At 35.6% G+C, this 14,762-nt stretch overlaps 1 protein-coding gene across 3 annotated transcripts in view; it reads left to right on the forward strand.

Annotated features, from left to right (window-relative positions):
• Window positions 1-14,365, forward strand: part of smoc2 (SPARC related modular calcium binding 2) — a 36,101-nt gene extending 21,736 nt beyond the window's left edge. For 2 of the 3 annotated variants that reach the window (XM_088609750.1, XM_088609751.1), the window contains exons 10-13: window positions 11,880-12,021; window positions 12,389-12,636; window positions 13,215-13,255; window positions 13,777-14,365. In XM_088609750.1, the coding sequence (XP_088465876.1) occupies window positions 11,880-12,021; window positions 12,389-12,636; window positions 13,215-13,255; window positions 13,777-13,800 (455 nt within the window). In that variant the 3' untranslated portion in view covers window positions 13,801-14,365. The remainder of the gene's footprint in view (window positions 1-11,879; window positions 12,022-12,388; window positions 12,637-13,214; window positions 13,256-13,776) is intronic. The other variant, XM_088609752.1, reaches the window with a different exon arrangement.
• The last annotated feature ends 397 nt before the right edge of the window (window positions 14,366-14,762 follow it).

Below are 14,762 nucleotides of genomic sequence, written 5' to 3' on the forward strand. Positions count from 1 at the left end.
CACATGGCCATATTAATGCTGTTATCTGTAAACTGGAACATTAATATTCCTTGGCTTCCTTCACAAAAATAATGGGAGAACATCCATCAATAGTGATAAGCAGGCTCAGCTCAATGTGCACTTTCTGTTTACATGATTAAAAGAGATTTCTGTGGATCAGCTCGCATTATAGAATTTTCCTTTTGTGAAATGATTACAGAAATGGCTGCTCCAGGACTGGAAATCTATCCAATACTATGGAGTATCCGGCTATATGTATGCTTTGAAACAGGAGTCACAGGACAAGTTTTAAAAGTCACATTTTATTTAAGTTGACAGTGATCACTTGTTGTGTCTTCATTTAAAATACCCATTTCAGATACAGATGGTATAACAATTTGAAAAGCAGCTGTATTAAATAAATATTGTCCATGCATGATCTTCTTCACCTCAACCTTATTCCAATTAAGCTGGGGTAGGCATTCTAGCAAAATAATAATCAGCTTATTAGTAAACTGGAGCACTCTAAGAAATGTCCATACACAATAGTAATAAAAATAGTTGTTAATTATTCCTCTTTAGTTGTATTTATTTGAAGTTACAAAGAAAGAATCCTTTTACATCAGTGGATGTAAATATCCAATATTACCCCATCCCCATAATACACATGAATTGTGTCTCAATTTTTGTTGTGGACTGATGATCATAATGACACCATGACCAGGACAAATACACATTGTCTGCAGCAATTCTTCAGCTTAAAAATTCAGGACTTGTATAAATTGGGGGGGGGATTGCATTAACCTAAAGCAACCGTCACATGAGGCATGGGGAGTCCAAAGTCCTTAGCTTCTACCAAACACTGTCTGTCCCTTATCAAGTGCTGATGTCCAGTTTTTACGGTTTAACTGTTAGGGTTATTAACAACTTTTGACATGTTCTTTATGAATGTAGTTACAGAAGTATCTACAAGAATCTGTGCTTTATGTGGACACTTATAAGATATAGGATTAACTGTAGCATTCAAAAATAAATTCATATTTTCAGATACAATAAATCATTAAAATCATAAACTCTAAGTACAAAATCAAATTAAGAAGCAATATTACTTGGGGAATTAAATAAATCACACAATGTTATTTCAGTGGGGTATAATATATTTTTTCAGCTGTACGTCATTTTATGTATTTTAAAACCAAAATAATTTAAATTATATTAAGTATTACTTCAAATCAAGAAACGACACATAAAATCACATTCCCTTTTACACATCTCCAATTGCAATGTGATGCCTGCTATTTCCATCTCTGGCTCAGGTTATTTTTGAAGAGGATCAATTGTTTCATCAGACAATTTAATTAATACAAAACCAGCTCATAATGAAATCGTGTTTCCTTGGTTTATTTGTAGTAGAATAAGAATGTAACTTTTGCTTACAAAAGGCAAAACAGCTCTTTTAGAATGTTCTTATTAAAATTATGCCTCATCAGCAGCAGTCACTCCAGTGAAGAAGATTATAGGAATATGCTTTGGCCAAGAATTCTGTGGCCAGGAGCATGAAACTGTTTTTTCTTTAGAACTAAAAAGCCTCTTGGGAAACAATTAGTCATTGATTAGAAAAAATATATATATCGTTATGATAATACATTTGTGGCTTTACTTCGATAAAACAAAAACATATTCATATACACTGCAGCCAACTGCAACAAGAAAAAGAAACTTCCACAAGGCGAGTCAGAATTCTTCTCCAAAATTGCTCTTTCACAAAGTTGGAGAGCAAGAAAGAAATGGTTTTGTGTTCAGGACAGCTTTGGAGGGTTTATACGCTTCCAGAAACCGTGGAGACAAATTCTTTCAGAGTTCAGAATTAAGAAAACCTTTGTGACATTTTTGCAGAGAAGTCTTGTGTTAAAGAGGAAGAGCAGGAAAAGACATGGTTTTCTGACTCTTTTTTCATAGTCAATAGAACTAAGATGAAGATTAAACTGATTTCTGAGCTCCTTTCTATTGTATTTTTATAATGCTTGTTTCTATAAATCTGCATTTTTGCAATTGCGACATACATAAGTTCATGACTGTAAGACTTTGGTCAGTGAGTTGATGAGTTATCCAGCTGTAATATACTGTGATCTATGATTCAATTCATTTTTTAAAACATTTGCAGTGCAATATGGATTCAAAAATTGCAAGAGACAATAATGTATTTAAACTCCAATGAAACCTGTTATTAATTATAATTTGACAAGGATATTTAAAAAATGTACAAGCTACCAAGTGCTTCCATTTCATAAACTCTTAATTATAAAATGTTTTTAGCCTTCACAAAAAATGTAAAACCAGTGAAGCCAGTTTTCTCAAATATTGGTATTTGGTTATTACACGTTAATATGATATTTTTAAAAGTAAAAAGCATTTTTAAAGTAAAAATCAATATCCCTATCAGTTTTCGAGTCGCCGCTAACGGCCATTAGCATGGGTAGTTTTAAGCAAAGCATATAAATTGCGAACTTATTTCCAAGAAACACTAGAATCTATATTAGTTCTCCACACTGAAAGACTTACTGCTAGATGTAAATTTTCTTCATACCCTTCATCTTCGTATTGTCTGAATGTTAAAGATTTCATAGGGAGCCACAAAGAATAAACAGAGTCTTAGTGGCTCCATAACTCATATTTCTACTTGTACAAAACATTTTTACTATTGTACACTTATTTATCCTTAATTGTTCTAGTTCTGTCCTTTAAGGTGTTAGTGAGATTGGTGCCATTATCTCTTCCACTGTGAGGGAATAAACAGTCCCTGTCAGACTGAAGTGTATTTTTTCCATTTGGTTTTTCAGCCAGAATTTTTTAAAGCAAACAGTAGATTAATATGCAGTGTGTGTGGATTTAGGCAGTGAAACAACAACCAAGTAAAATGCTGGAGTTGCAGACTATAATAGGTTTGTTTCTCTAAGCAGTTTTTTTTTTTTCAAATTGGACATGTTTAAAGACTTAGCTATGACACAAAGCTTTTCCTTGACATGCTCCTGAAAAATTACAGTCCTAGTGAGAAGTGAATAGTCAAATATGTGGCACAAGTGTAATATGTTTATTCAGTGTCCTTTTATGGCTTGTAAACATTTTAATAGACCTTTAGACATGCAGAGTGTTAATGAACAGAAGCTCTACTGTTCTCTCCTATATTTATGTAACTGTCTCCTTATTTAGTCTGACTGACACAGGTGGCTGCTGAAAACAGGTCCAAGCTGATGGTGTTGATTTATTAGGGGGGAAGCTGAATGAATACTGGTTTTAAATATTATTTAAAAACCCACACTGTTTAAAGAAAAAAATTGAGAAAAAGGTTTGAGTAATATTTTTCATTATAAGGAGCTTGTTTGTTGACCACTTTGCCAACATATTATTTTTACTACCATGTGTGAAAAAGTGCAATTAGCAGTTTAAGTACTTTTGATCTTGATGTATGCATAATGAGGGCTGTGCATTTTCACATTTTGTATAACATTACAAATCAGTCCTTAAACTCCACTGGTCCATATAGAAACTAAGATTCCACTAATCCAAACAATAATCATCTTGAAAAGATGGATGTGCATGTAAATACAAAATACACTGTGTTTCTTTGAGAGGCCAAAGAGAGCAATAAATACCTAGTGTGCCCTACATGGATTGATATACAATTGCTTATTTTGCACCACCTGCAATTTATCTTTTGTACCAAAAAGCAAAAGTAGATCAACACTTAACAAAAACATTTTAAAAAATTAAAGATTCAAACTGGCAATTGTGAGACATCATCTTACATAAGAAAAAGGAAAAGAAAGGCAGGAAAGTTAAGTTATTTGCTATCTGACAGAGGCATTTGTCTCTGCTAGTATTCCCCTGGAAAAACTAGACGGCGTAAATTCCTTAATAAACACGTAAGTCTCGGGAAGGGGGGGAGAACATTCCATCTGCAAGATGCCTGAGACAGGAATATATCCCCAAAACTGCTGGTGTGCACAAGTAGAAAATTCAAGAACCAACAAATGAACAACCATCTAAAAAACAACTTACAGTTAGTGGATACTGCTTTTCAGACAATATTAAAAACTTGCCACTTGCTGAAGGCTTTGTAAAACACATAGCTGAATTTGGAACTGATAATGCCACTTATGTAATCAAGCAAAACAATGCTCTCCTTTGAGATTTGTTACCAAATTCTCTGCATTTGACCTACAATGGAAGTACTATTGGTTCTAGCCAGTAATATCCAGGCACTAATATCCTGGAAGCAGACAAACTAATCACAAACATAAAAGAATTTTTCAGCATTTCCCCAGCAGAAAACACTTTCAAAAACTGCCTGAAGAGCGCAATTATATTAAATGTATTCTAATCTTTATTTACAAGGACAAGCAAAAATGAAAAATGGTTGATACCATTTTTTTCTGAAAGAGGTTTTTCCATATATGGACACATTTTAAAAGAGTAACGTCAATCCATGAAAGCAGGTTAGATTAAAAATTTGGGAATGTTTAAACAAAGTACAAAGAATGTGTGTTTTAGTCAAATATGAGTTAACTGGACTTATTCCATAAATTTAATTAAAAAAAACAAATATGTTTAGAACTAATAACAGATTGTATTTGTATTTTATTCTATATTAAGGAATTAATGCCATGTCAGAAATGGGACATCTGATATTGGATTTTTATGTAAACAATTTCATAAAATCATTTTATCCTAAGAACTAAGGGTAAGAAGAAAAGTTCCAAGCAGGAGGAAGCCATTTGGGGCATCTAGAGTGAAGTTTATTCTCCATATAGAGCTGTTCTTTTGATAAATTATATATTTGTACATGCTGATATTCAACTATCGTGTCAATAGCTACTGTATCTACAAAACTATGAACTCATCTGCTTACTACAGATTTTTCTGAAGGCTAATTAGAATTATTAAAAGACACTGGTATGACTGTTAAATGATTACACTTTACTAGCTTGATCCAAGGCCACATTGACCTCTTGAGACTGCTGGACTTAATTACAGTTTAAAAGACAGGTTGTCTTTTTACACACATAAAGTGGTTGTTTTTTGTTAGAACGGTGAAAGCCAAGATGTCTGCGTTACCAGCACGTGACAGAAAGCCAATTGCCTTGGCTTAACAAAAATAAATACCTCTAAGAATGTGCTAGTTGAATTTTTACATAAAGATTTATTATATTCTTGAATCCAGACAAACGGAACTGGATTTCAGCAGGAGATGTAAGTAGGACTGACGTACTGTATTTGCAGTTGAAAAGGCAACATTTTATTTTGAAGGGATCCTGCCTGGGGTTCAGGGGGTTTTAGGTGCGGAGACACTGGCCTCACTTGACAGCTGCACAAACACTGCTGGCTGGTTAATAAACGGCCAGGTGGCCACAGCTAGGTGTAAGACATTGTGTCATGGATGTATAATCGGCCTGCTACCCTGGCGGGAAAGAGGTACCTGAACCTTACCAGCACATAATCCATGTTTTAGGATCTCTGTGCTGAGAGCAACTCGGTTTTCATTTGATAGGCTATGAGTTGCATTGCAGTCACATTTTAACATTTAATTTGGAGTCTTTTGGAATACTTAAAAAATCAAACTTTGCTTTTTATTCCATGAAAGATCTCAATAAGTAGTGCATTAACTTGAACTAAGGACTTAATCTGCTGTGTAATAAAATCAACATCAAGACATGTTAAGAAGAGATTTATTAATTATTTTCCACAGAGACCGATAGGCATAGGATACTACTTTAATGCATATTTTGATGGGGTGCATTCGTTATATGAATTATTAACTTATTTTTTTTACTAAAAGATCTTTTATTTATACAAAAAAACTGAATTAAGACATATTCTAAAGTTAGATTCGTTTTGATATTCAGAATTGCATATAGCAAATATTTGTAAAAGATGGACAAAAGCAGTTTCTTTCCTAGGTACCCTTCCATCATTACAAAATACTTCAAATGGAGATGCATTAAAAGCAAGGCTTTTAAGATTGGTTTATATATTGAAATCTACTAATCACAGTCATTTGATTTTTCCACTCTATAATTATGATCTGAATTTTGCAATGAAAATGAAAAAAAGAAAAACTGCTTGTTTATATTCCAGTTCATTCACTGCAATCTTATTTTGCAGTATTTGCATATGAAGGGCTCTTTGAAATTAGGTGTATGGAAAGGGGCCATAGAAAACCCTTAGGAGTTTGTGCAGGCATTTGTTTAAAGAACTCAATCCCCCAGTGTTTACGAAATAACACTCACCACACATCATCTCACATTCCACAAAAGCCTCATGCCTCCCACTGCTCATTTTCAGTCTCCAGGACCATAAAAATATCTCCCACAAATATCTTTCTCTTCCAAACAGTACAAAAATCAAACCACAAGTTTCAGGTTGGCAGTGGTAGCCCTATTCTAATAGTGCACGGGATCGGATGTTAGCTTTTAAAAAGACAAAATGGCCTTGATTGTTTTATTAGCAGGTCTGCACTAGAGCCCAAACCTTTCATTGATTTACATTTCTGCATAAGAAGCTGCTGACAATGAGATAAATTCACTGCAGATGTGCAATCAATGACTCACAGACAAAATTAAAAGAACAATCTAACTGCTGAGTCCGTTACCAAACAAGTCCAATCTTATTTAAAATGAAGACATAAGAAATACATCTGGATTATTAAATCATCACTCTCCAGGCATGTGTGTATCATATCAGCATGTGTTCAAACAGGTTTGTTTATGCACATTGACACCACGTTCCATCTGAGGGTTTACAGCAAAAGCCAAAGTACTTTGAGTGATCATGAAAAGACAGAAAAAAACAACCTTGAGGCACAGTCCTTTTTCTTGCCAATATCCTCTTTACCCTTGATTACACCCCAACAGAAGGAAAACCATAGTTTGTCTGAATTCATTGAAATATCGAACTGTAAGTGACATAAGTAAGATTTCTTCGCGGTTCCAGACCATTTTAATTGGTGACTACATTTAAGAAAATGGGAAAAACAAATCTGTATTAGACACAGAGGTAAGTCAATAAGGAGTGATACTAAAAAATATATTTTCTATTTCATCTCCCAGATCCACTGCATTAGTAGGTGTGTCAAAGCAGAATATGAGTCCATTGACACACATGCAATCTCTTGCTTCTAGACAGACTTGGTTCCTCTGCCTGCCTGAAGATTCTGAAGATTGTTATTGTTGTGGGTTTAATTTGTTGCTGTCATATTCTTCTGACGTGACACCACTGGGGTCCTAACTCTCTCATGAGCTCCAGCAATAACATTTGAGAAGTATGAGGACCTCGTTCTTGGAGGCTCCAGTGTGTCTCCACCAGTAAATGCAGTGCCAGTTCAAGCTCTGTGACCCAGACATTGAGGGTTTGAGCAGTTGCCATGTCACTGGCTGACTGTGTCTGGATTGAATGCTGCGGAGATAGGTTTGGGATTAGTCAGCCAGGGCTCTGCGCACTTTCCCGTCAGACAATGGCTTCTGTCATTGCGGGCTTGCAGTGATGTCAGTGAGAGAGCTGCTCTTCCAATTAGGTTTCCCTCTTCTGTCAGGCCCAGTGCAGCATGTCACTTACTGAATGGCTGTGCAAATGCGTGTGACGCAGGAGCACATCCATGTTTCTCATTCTCTTCCAAGCAGGTACACAGGGGCCAGTACCAGATAGTCAGGGTTTCAACATAATGGTTAATTACAAACTGAGTGGTATGTAATAAAAATAATTACCAATTACAAAACATTTACAAAAAGAAAAGAACATTGAAAATTCTTTATTTTGTATTTTCTTATGATATCCTTCAGAACCCCATAGACGAATTGCATTGTTGAAGTATTATGCATGTGAGTTTGAAACAGTTCATGGTTTCTCTTTAAGGGATTATATTATTCTTATTTAACTTCCCTAATGTGTATATTGTGTTGTGTGTGATGTGTACTGTACATTCTTTAACCTTATAATATCCTTATAAGAACTAGAACATTTACACAAATTACCTTTATGAATATGTTCAATACAGATTTAAAATTTAATTAAAACTAGATATTAAAGAACAAAGATTAAAACCAGTTCACAGGTTTTGGTCCGGCATTCCAGCCATCATCGTGTGCAAGAAACTCTGAAATGCACAAAAAGACATGAAAAATTACAGTATTAGAAAAGCAAAAACAAATAACAGATGACTCTGTCCATGTTCTTCTAATCTGTGTAAATTCTCCAGAAGACATTACAGGGTTCTTGTGGATGTATTCCACCCTCCTCATTAATTAAAGGAAACCCAGTGTGTTTCTGTTAGAATAAACCCTTTGTTCTTTCTTTCATGATAGGAGTGCGTTAATAGCAATACGGTAACAATGTTCATATCTAGATGATTGTAGCATATCAGACACAATCAAATGTGTTCAGTGACCACAGTGTAGGCTGCTTTGTGTTCTTTTAACTTTTGATGAGAAGTACAACCAGTCTAACCAATATAAACAGAATGGTCACACATTGTAGTGATTTTGTAAACCACATTTTGGTTGTGTTCCATTGGAATGTCATGTTTAGAGAGGCACAATATTTATTTCAAATACTGACGTTAGTCTTGACATCACAGTACAGCTCATATTTGCAAATTAATCTTTTTACGTGTTCAGAGATACCTGGGACACAAGGAATTGTGATTATTAGCTTCATTAGTGGATTAATTGTTGGGCTTTTTAGTTATTTGTATCGCAACCTTTTATGATCTACAAAGATAATCACAACCGGCCAGTTGTGTGGTAAAGTATTCAATGTCAATGTTTAACATCTGCACAAATTTGCTGCAAATGTCCTTTTTTCACAAGCTAGCCAGACTCCATTTCATAGATAAAGGGCATTAATACAGTACAACTGTGAACATACATTATCTTAATGTTTGATTTTGGACTTGAGGAAGACAATTAATATTCTGGAGTTTAGTTTGGAACGTAAAGGTAAACAGGTGAACCTTGCATATAAAGAGCTTGTACTCCTTGGTTGAAAACACTTCCCAAACCTTTACATACAGTTTTTGAGTTCTGTTTATCCTTATCATTCCTTAATGTCATCAAAATAAGTTGAAAGCACATAACATTCTGCTACAATGTGGGAATAGTGATTAGGGGACAGGACTTGTGAGCAGTAGATTTGTGTTTAATGTGTTTGAATTCCAAATGGGGCACTGATGTAATACCTTTGTACGTCACTTAGATTGCTCCATATAAATTGTTCAAAATAACCTCTCTTCCTTATGTCATTGTAAATGACAATTTGTTCTCAGTTTACAAATCTAGTTAAAGGATTTTCACTATTTAACAGCAGCATTACAACCTTGTACCTTGTACTGTAGGAGGTGTTGTCCTTCTGATGAAATGTGAAACTGAGGTCTAATGAGTACTTGGTCTTTAATGATCCCAGGGCATTTTTTTTTAAAGTGAAAGGGGTGTTAACTCCAGCGTCTTAGATAAATTCCATTCTGGGCTTGTATAATCTGGCCTTCATAAAGTTCTCCCTTAATTCAATTTGTGCAGCAATTTCACAGCTCCCCACCATACCATATTATACAGGCACAAAACATCTCTCATGTACAGTAAGTGCTGCACTTAAGTAGTTCCTTCTTGTATGGAGAGAGTTTTGGGATACTTTAGGATGAAAAGCATTATATAAATGTAAGTACTTATTATTAATTTTATTATTGTTGTAATAACATATTAAGAGACAATTTTGGATTAAGAGAGAATTTGAGTGATTTATATACTGATGTCATGCTATCCCATAGAGCCTTTAGAATGTGCTTTGTGTTATACTGTACATAAAGCACAGACGAATCTGCCAGTCTCTAGTGATATTGCTTCTGCCAGCTCAGAAGATTCCTTTGGTTTTGTTTCTGCACTGTAATGTCACTCATCTCAAAGATCAGGTGGCAGAGCTTGAATTAGGCTATAATGAATTATTCATTGCAAGTTATCCTTATATCTGCCTGTAGAGACTAAATGTAATGAAGGAATTATAGTTCTCAACCGAAAGGAGTTGTTACAGTTTCCTATTTTGTTACTTTGTATAGCTTTGACAGCTAATATAAATACTTTGTCTTAGAATGGCTGATGCTGAAAGCTCTGACTATTACACAGCAGGTTTTGCAATGCTTGAGGTGGTGTTTATTTTGGAAGGACTTTTATGCACAACTACAGTATCTCTTTTCACACATAACATAGAATAGGTTACTGAACCTTTACAGTAAGATGTGTGGTATTCAGGAAATATTACATTGCACATCATTACTACCTTCTAGCCTGATCTTGTTAGATCTCAGGAGCTAAAAAAGACTGTTCTTGGCCAATACAGGGATGGGAAATCTCTAAGAAAAAGCATTTTTCTGCTGCGTTGGTATACAAACTGGTGGATTTCCATCCATCTGGTCCAGATTTCCACACCAATGCTCAATTACAATGACCGGGGACACTATGCTGTCCCATCCCATGATCCCTCTACTTGTGTGTTAAATATGCTATTACACTAATGGTAAGAGTAGGAGTGTTAATGTTGGTATCCTGGCTACTACTTTGGAGTATTCTACTCTGGATTTGCACAATCTGGGCTATCTAAATTTCACTGTAGTTCAATCAGAGAAGCAATTTCTCTGTTCACTACCTGATCTGATGTGCAGTGAGACTGTTGAAGTACATGAAGGCTGCTGCACATCATCCAGGTGGCTTCTACACTTCAGCAGTGGATAAAGTGGGTCCCCTCCTCTATGTAGGATGTATTCCTGTATATATAGTACTTTGTAGGCAGTCAACACCTGTTTATGCGATTCAAAACTAAACATGCACTTATCCTAGAAAGGGCAGAAATTGCTCCTGGAGGGCTTAGTTCTAAATGATTGGAAAGACTCCTTCCCTTGCAAACAGGCGCAAATCTTCAGGAGCCTATTTCTTGTTTGCATTTTGTCTAACATTCCAAAATACAGTATGCTCATTACGAAAAAGATATTTTAGACGTACTACTTAAAATTACTATAATTTAAAAATGACTTTACTTAGATTTCTTTAAATGGGAATCCCACAGTCTTTTCAAGTCAAACGACAGTTTGTGGCTTATTTATTGAGAGGAAATTAGTCTTCTTATTGCTCACATAACATGATGATTGTTTAGTGCTGCTGAACATGTCACCAACATCCACTGCACATCATAAGTGAGTTTTCCAATCTGAAGGTTTAGACGTTCAGATGTGTGCTGATTGTGTTTGTTTTGGGGGCATCGTAAATTGCATTCTGTGTTTTATGTTGAAAGCACAGCTCTTGCTCTGTCGGGAGTGCTGCTCTGCATTGCAGGGCCTATTAAGTGATCATTTCCCAGACAGACCTGTCAGGCTCTTCTTCCCTTCCTCCCTTAGCCCTGGAGGCCGGTTGTAAAGTGTAATAGGATAATGGAGCTTAGTGATTGACAAATGCCCTCCTCCCTCCAAAGGCTGAGGAGCTCTTATTTATTACAGGAATAAAAAGGCTGTAGAGAGCAATGGGCTTTATGAAAGCTACCTTCTTATATTGTAAAGTACTTTTTACAGGGTTTTCATCCCTAAATGTTCACTGCACGTTAAACTGTCTGCCTGGCTGTTATCTGCAGAAGATGGAGAAGCATCTGTATTTACTGAGTATCAGTTGTGGGAAATTAAAACTACAGGCCTGCTGCTCATTTTGCAGTCCCTGGAAACTGTGTTTGATGTATTAACATGAAAGGATTATTCTATTTTCTCCTTCTGTGCAATTGTGCTGATTAATCACATTTCCTTGACAAACCAAAGTGGTGAAGAAAAAAAAATCAAAGTGTTTTGCAACACCTTATTTTATCTGTTTCCCATTCAGGATGCCCTGGGGCCAAGAAGACTGAGTTTCTAACCAGCGTCCTGGATGCTCTGTCTACAGATATGGTGCACGCAGTGACTGACCCCTCCTCTGCTGCCAGGTGGGCTTCCCTGTCCCCGCAGGGGGAAGTACAAGACAGGAGGTCAGCAGTGTTCTCAAAGTGTGTCATAAAGAGACAGTGAAAGTCAAGGGACTAGAATCATAGGATTCTGTACTTTTATCTGTGTTACACAAGCCTAAACCATTACTTGTGCTTTGCCTTGAGAATGACTCAAAAAATAAATGTAATATTTGAGTAAAACTCCCACAAAAGGTGCAATTATGTCTTTGAGATTGGAGGGACCTGTTATTGCCTGGGCAATTGCATATCAGTACTCTTTAAAATGTGATACTAACGCAATGAAGTAGGTTCATTGTATAACTAATGAAGACGTTTCTCCTCTCAGTAAATTGATAATAAAGTTCCAACTCTGACCTGACACCACTGCTCTTTGCTGCCCTTTGCTCAGGATGTGCGAGCCAGACCCCAACCATACTCTGGAGGAGAGGGTGGTCCACTGGTACTTCAGCCAGCTGGACAAGAACTCCAGCGGAGATATTGGCAAGAAGGAGATCAAACCCTTCAAAAGATTTCTGCGCAAGAAATCCAAACCCAAGAAATGTGTGAAGAAATTTGTGGAATACTGTGACGTAAGCAACGATAAGGCTCTCTCCTTGCAGGAGCTCATGGGCTGCCTGGGAGTAACCAAAGAGGAAGGTGAGTGAAGCTGTCCTAAAACTGTAATACTAAATACACACTTTCCTTCCTGTTGTTCTGGCCTGGCACATGGCCATTGCTACAATTGTCCCCAGATAAGCCTAGAGAAGTGACAATGTTATGTGTTTGTCAAGCTCTGCTAGTATACAGTTTTAGACATCTTTTGACAGATATAAATAGACAGAATGGAAAATTTTCATAATGTCAAGGACATTTTTTCTATGATCAGGTAAAAATGCAAAAATATGTTTTTCAGAACGCATGGCTACATGACTTATACAAATGATCGATGTCCTAAAATGCAGATTTTCTTGCAAACTGTTTTTAACATCCAGTTTTTTTAGTAAATCCAAATATTATTCAGTGATATTGGCAAGAACTCTTTGGCAATTTTATGCAGCAGTTTTAAACAAATCTTTATTTTTTTGTTCATCTTTACACTTACTGAACAGCTGTTGACATTATTTGTGTTTAATAATATGTGTTTAATAACTTTATTTGTTTAATAACTGACATTCAATTTTGACTACCTGGTCAAGACTGGAAATATTTGGTTAACCTTTTCCCCCCTCACTTAGGGCCCAGAAGTCCTGTTGATGGCGCTTCCTCTACCAGACAGGTGGGTGACATTCCAACATTGAAGGGAGGCTGGGAGTGACATGGGGTTTATTTCACACCACCAGTTTAGGTTTCACATGAGGGGGTTGTGAACAGTGGTATCCACATTTCAGATCAGCACAGAACTGTATTGTAGGTTCACTGGCGTGATGCTAGAGGGTACAGTTGTCTGAATGTGAAATCCAGATGCCCTAAACATTTGCTCAATATATTGTACAAAATGTATTCTTATGCATCTGCTTCGTCTTTTATACTTTTTCCTGGATATAATCAAAACTTTGACTCTTAAATTACAAACCTAGTACTTGATGGAAGGTTTGCTTCAGTTAGAGGGCAAAAAAACTGAAAACTGGCCTTGTCACTTATAATTGCAGGTGGGTCATTTTTTTCATTCAGTCTAGACCTTTGTGCAAAGCTTTGCATTCCTTTAGAAGAAAAAAACGCCAATTTCTAATGTTCAATTTAAAAACTTTGTAAATGCCTTTGTAACCATTTTGATTTCCTTCTTTTTCTTCTTTCCAGCAAGCCTCCAAGAAACAAGGCTGAAAATATGAACTTCTTGCGGCAACACTTTTTTAATTCTCTCGGAGATTGTTTCCTCACCAAATGGCAATGAAAACCATAGTATTTGCACTTTGTACTTTAAAATGTAAATTCACTTTTTAGAAGCAAGGTATTTAAGCAGACTTTTGAATCTGTGAAAGACGTAAGTAGTTTTCATGTCTTTTGTTAAAAAATTAACACATACAATGTATGTGTCTTTTGTGTCTTAAAGGTATGGCTTCTAAGTTGTAAAAGATTTCTTGTATATGTGTTTCATTTTGTTTTATAGTTTATTTTAGTTGCATTTTCCTAGAAAAAAGAATAGACTTTGGGTTCAATTGCTGAAGCTATAGTAGAGATACTGTATTAATTTCCCATCTGATTTAGCACTCATTTCAGAGCAACAGTACAGTAGTTTTAAAAGTGTGTATTAAACATGACTTGATGCAAAGTAAATGTTGTTATTAAAATGAATTAATAGAATTAAAAAACATTTTTACACCTTTTTCAAAAATATTTTGTCAATAAATAACAAAAAGGTAAACTAATAAACATGTTTATCACAAGACATTTAAATGGCTCCTTGACCTTTTTTAAACATGTTCATATTTTAGTTGTATTCTATGTTGCTCTTTTTATGGTGCTTCTTTCTGGTTTAACACAACTCAACTTCCTTTTTAGCATAGTGTACTGTAAAAACATTTACAATTATTCCTGTTGAATGAAATTAATTTTGCTTTCCACTCCAACGATCCATTTCTGTTTTGTCATAAGTTATTAAGTATTAAGTCATATTCAGACTGAGATAGCATCTGTTGTCATTACTATCAAAATTAATGCTGCCAAGCCCCAACATAAATGTTGGAGCAGTTACACACAATTTTGCAAATTGGATTGATGACTATTATTGACAATAGAAAAACACCCTGCATTTTAAGGGTATTTGGACACTGATCCTGCCTGTG

Source organism: Lepisosteus platostomus, chromosome 17, assembly GCF_059453375.1.
Source record: "Lepisosteus platostomus isolate fLepPlt1 chromosome 17, fLepPlt1.hap1, whole genome shotgun sequence".
NCBI classification, from domain to species: Eukaryota; Metazoa; Chordata; class Actinopteri; order Semionotiformes; family Lepisosteidae; genus Lepisosteus; species Lepisosteus platostomus.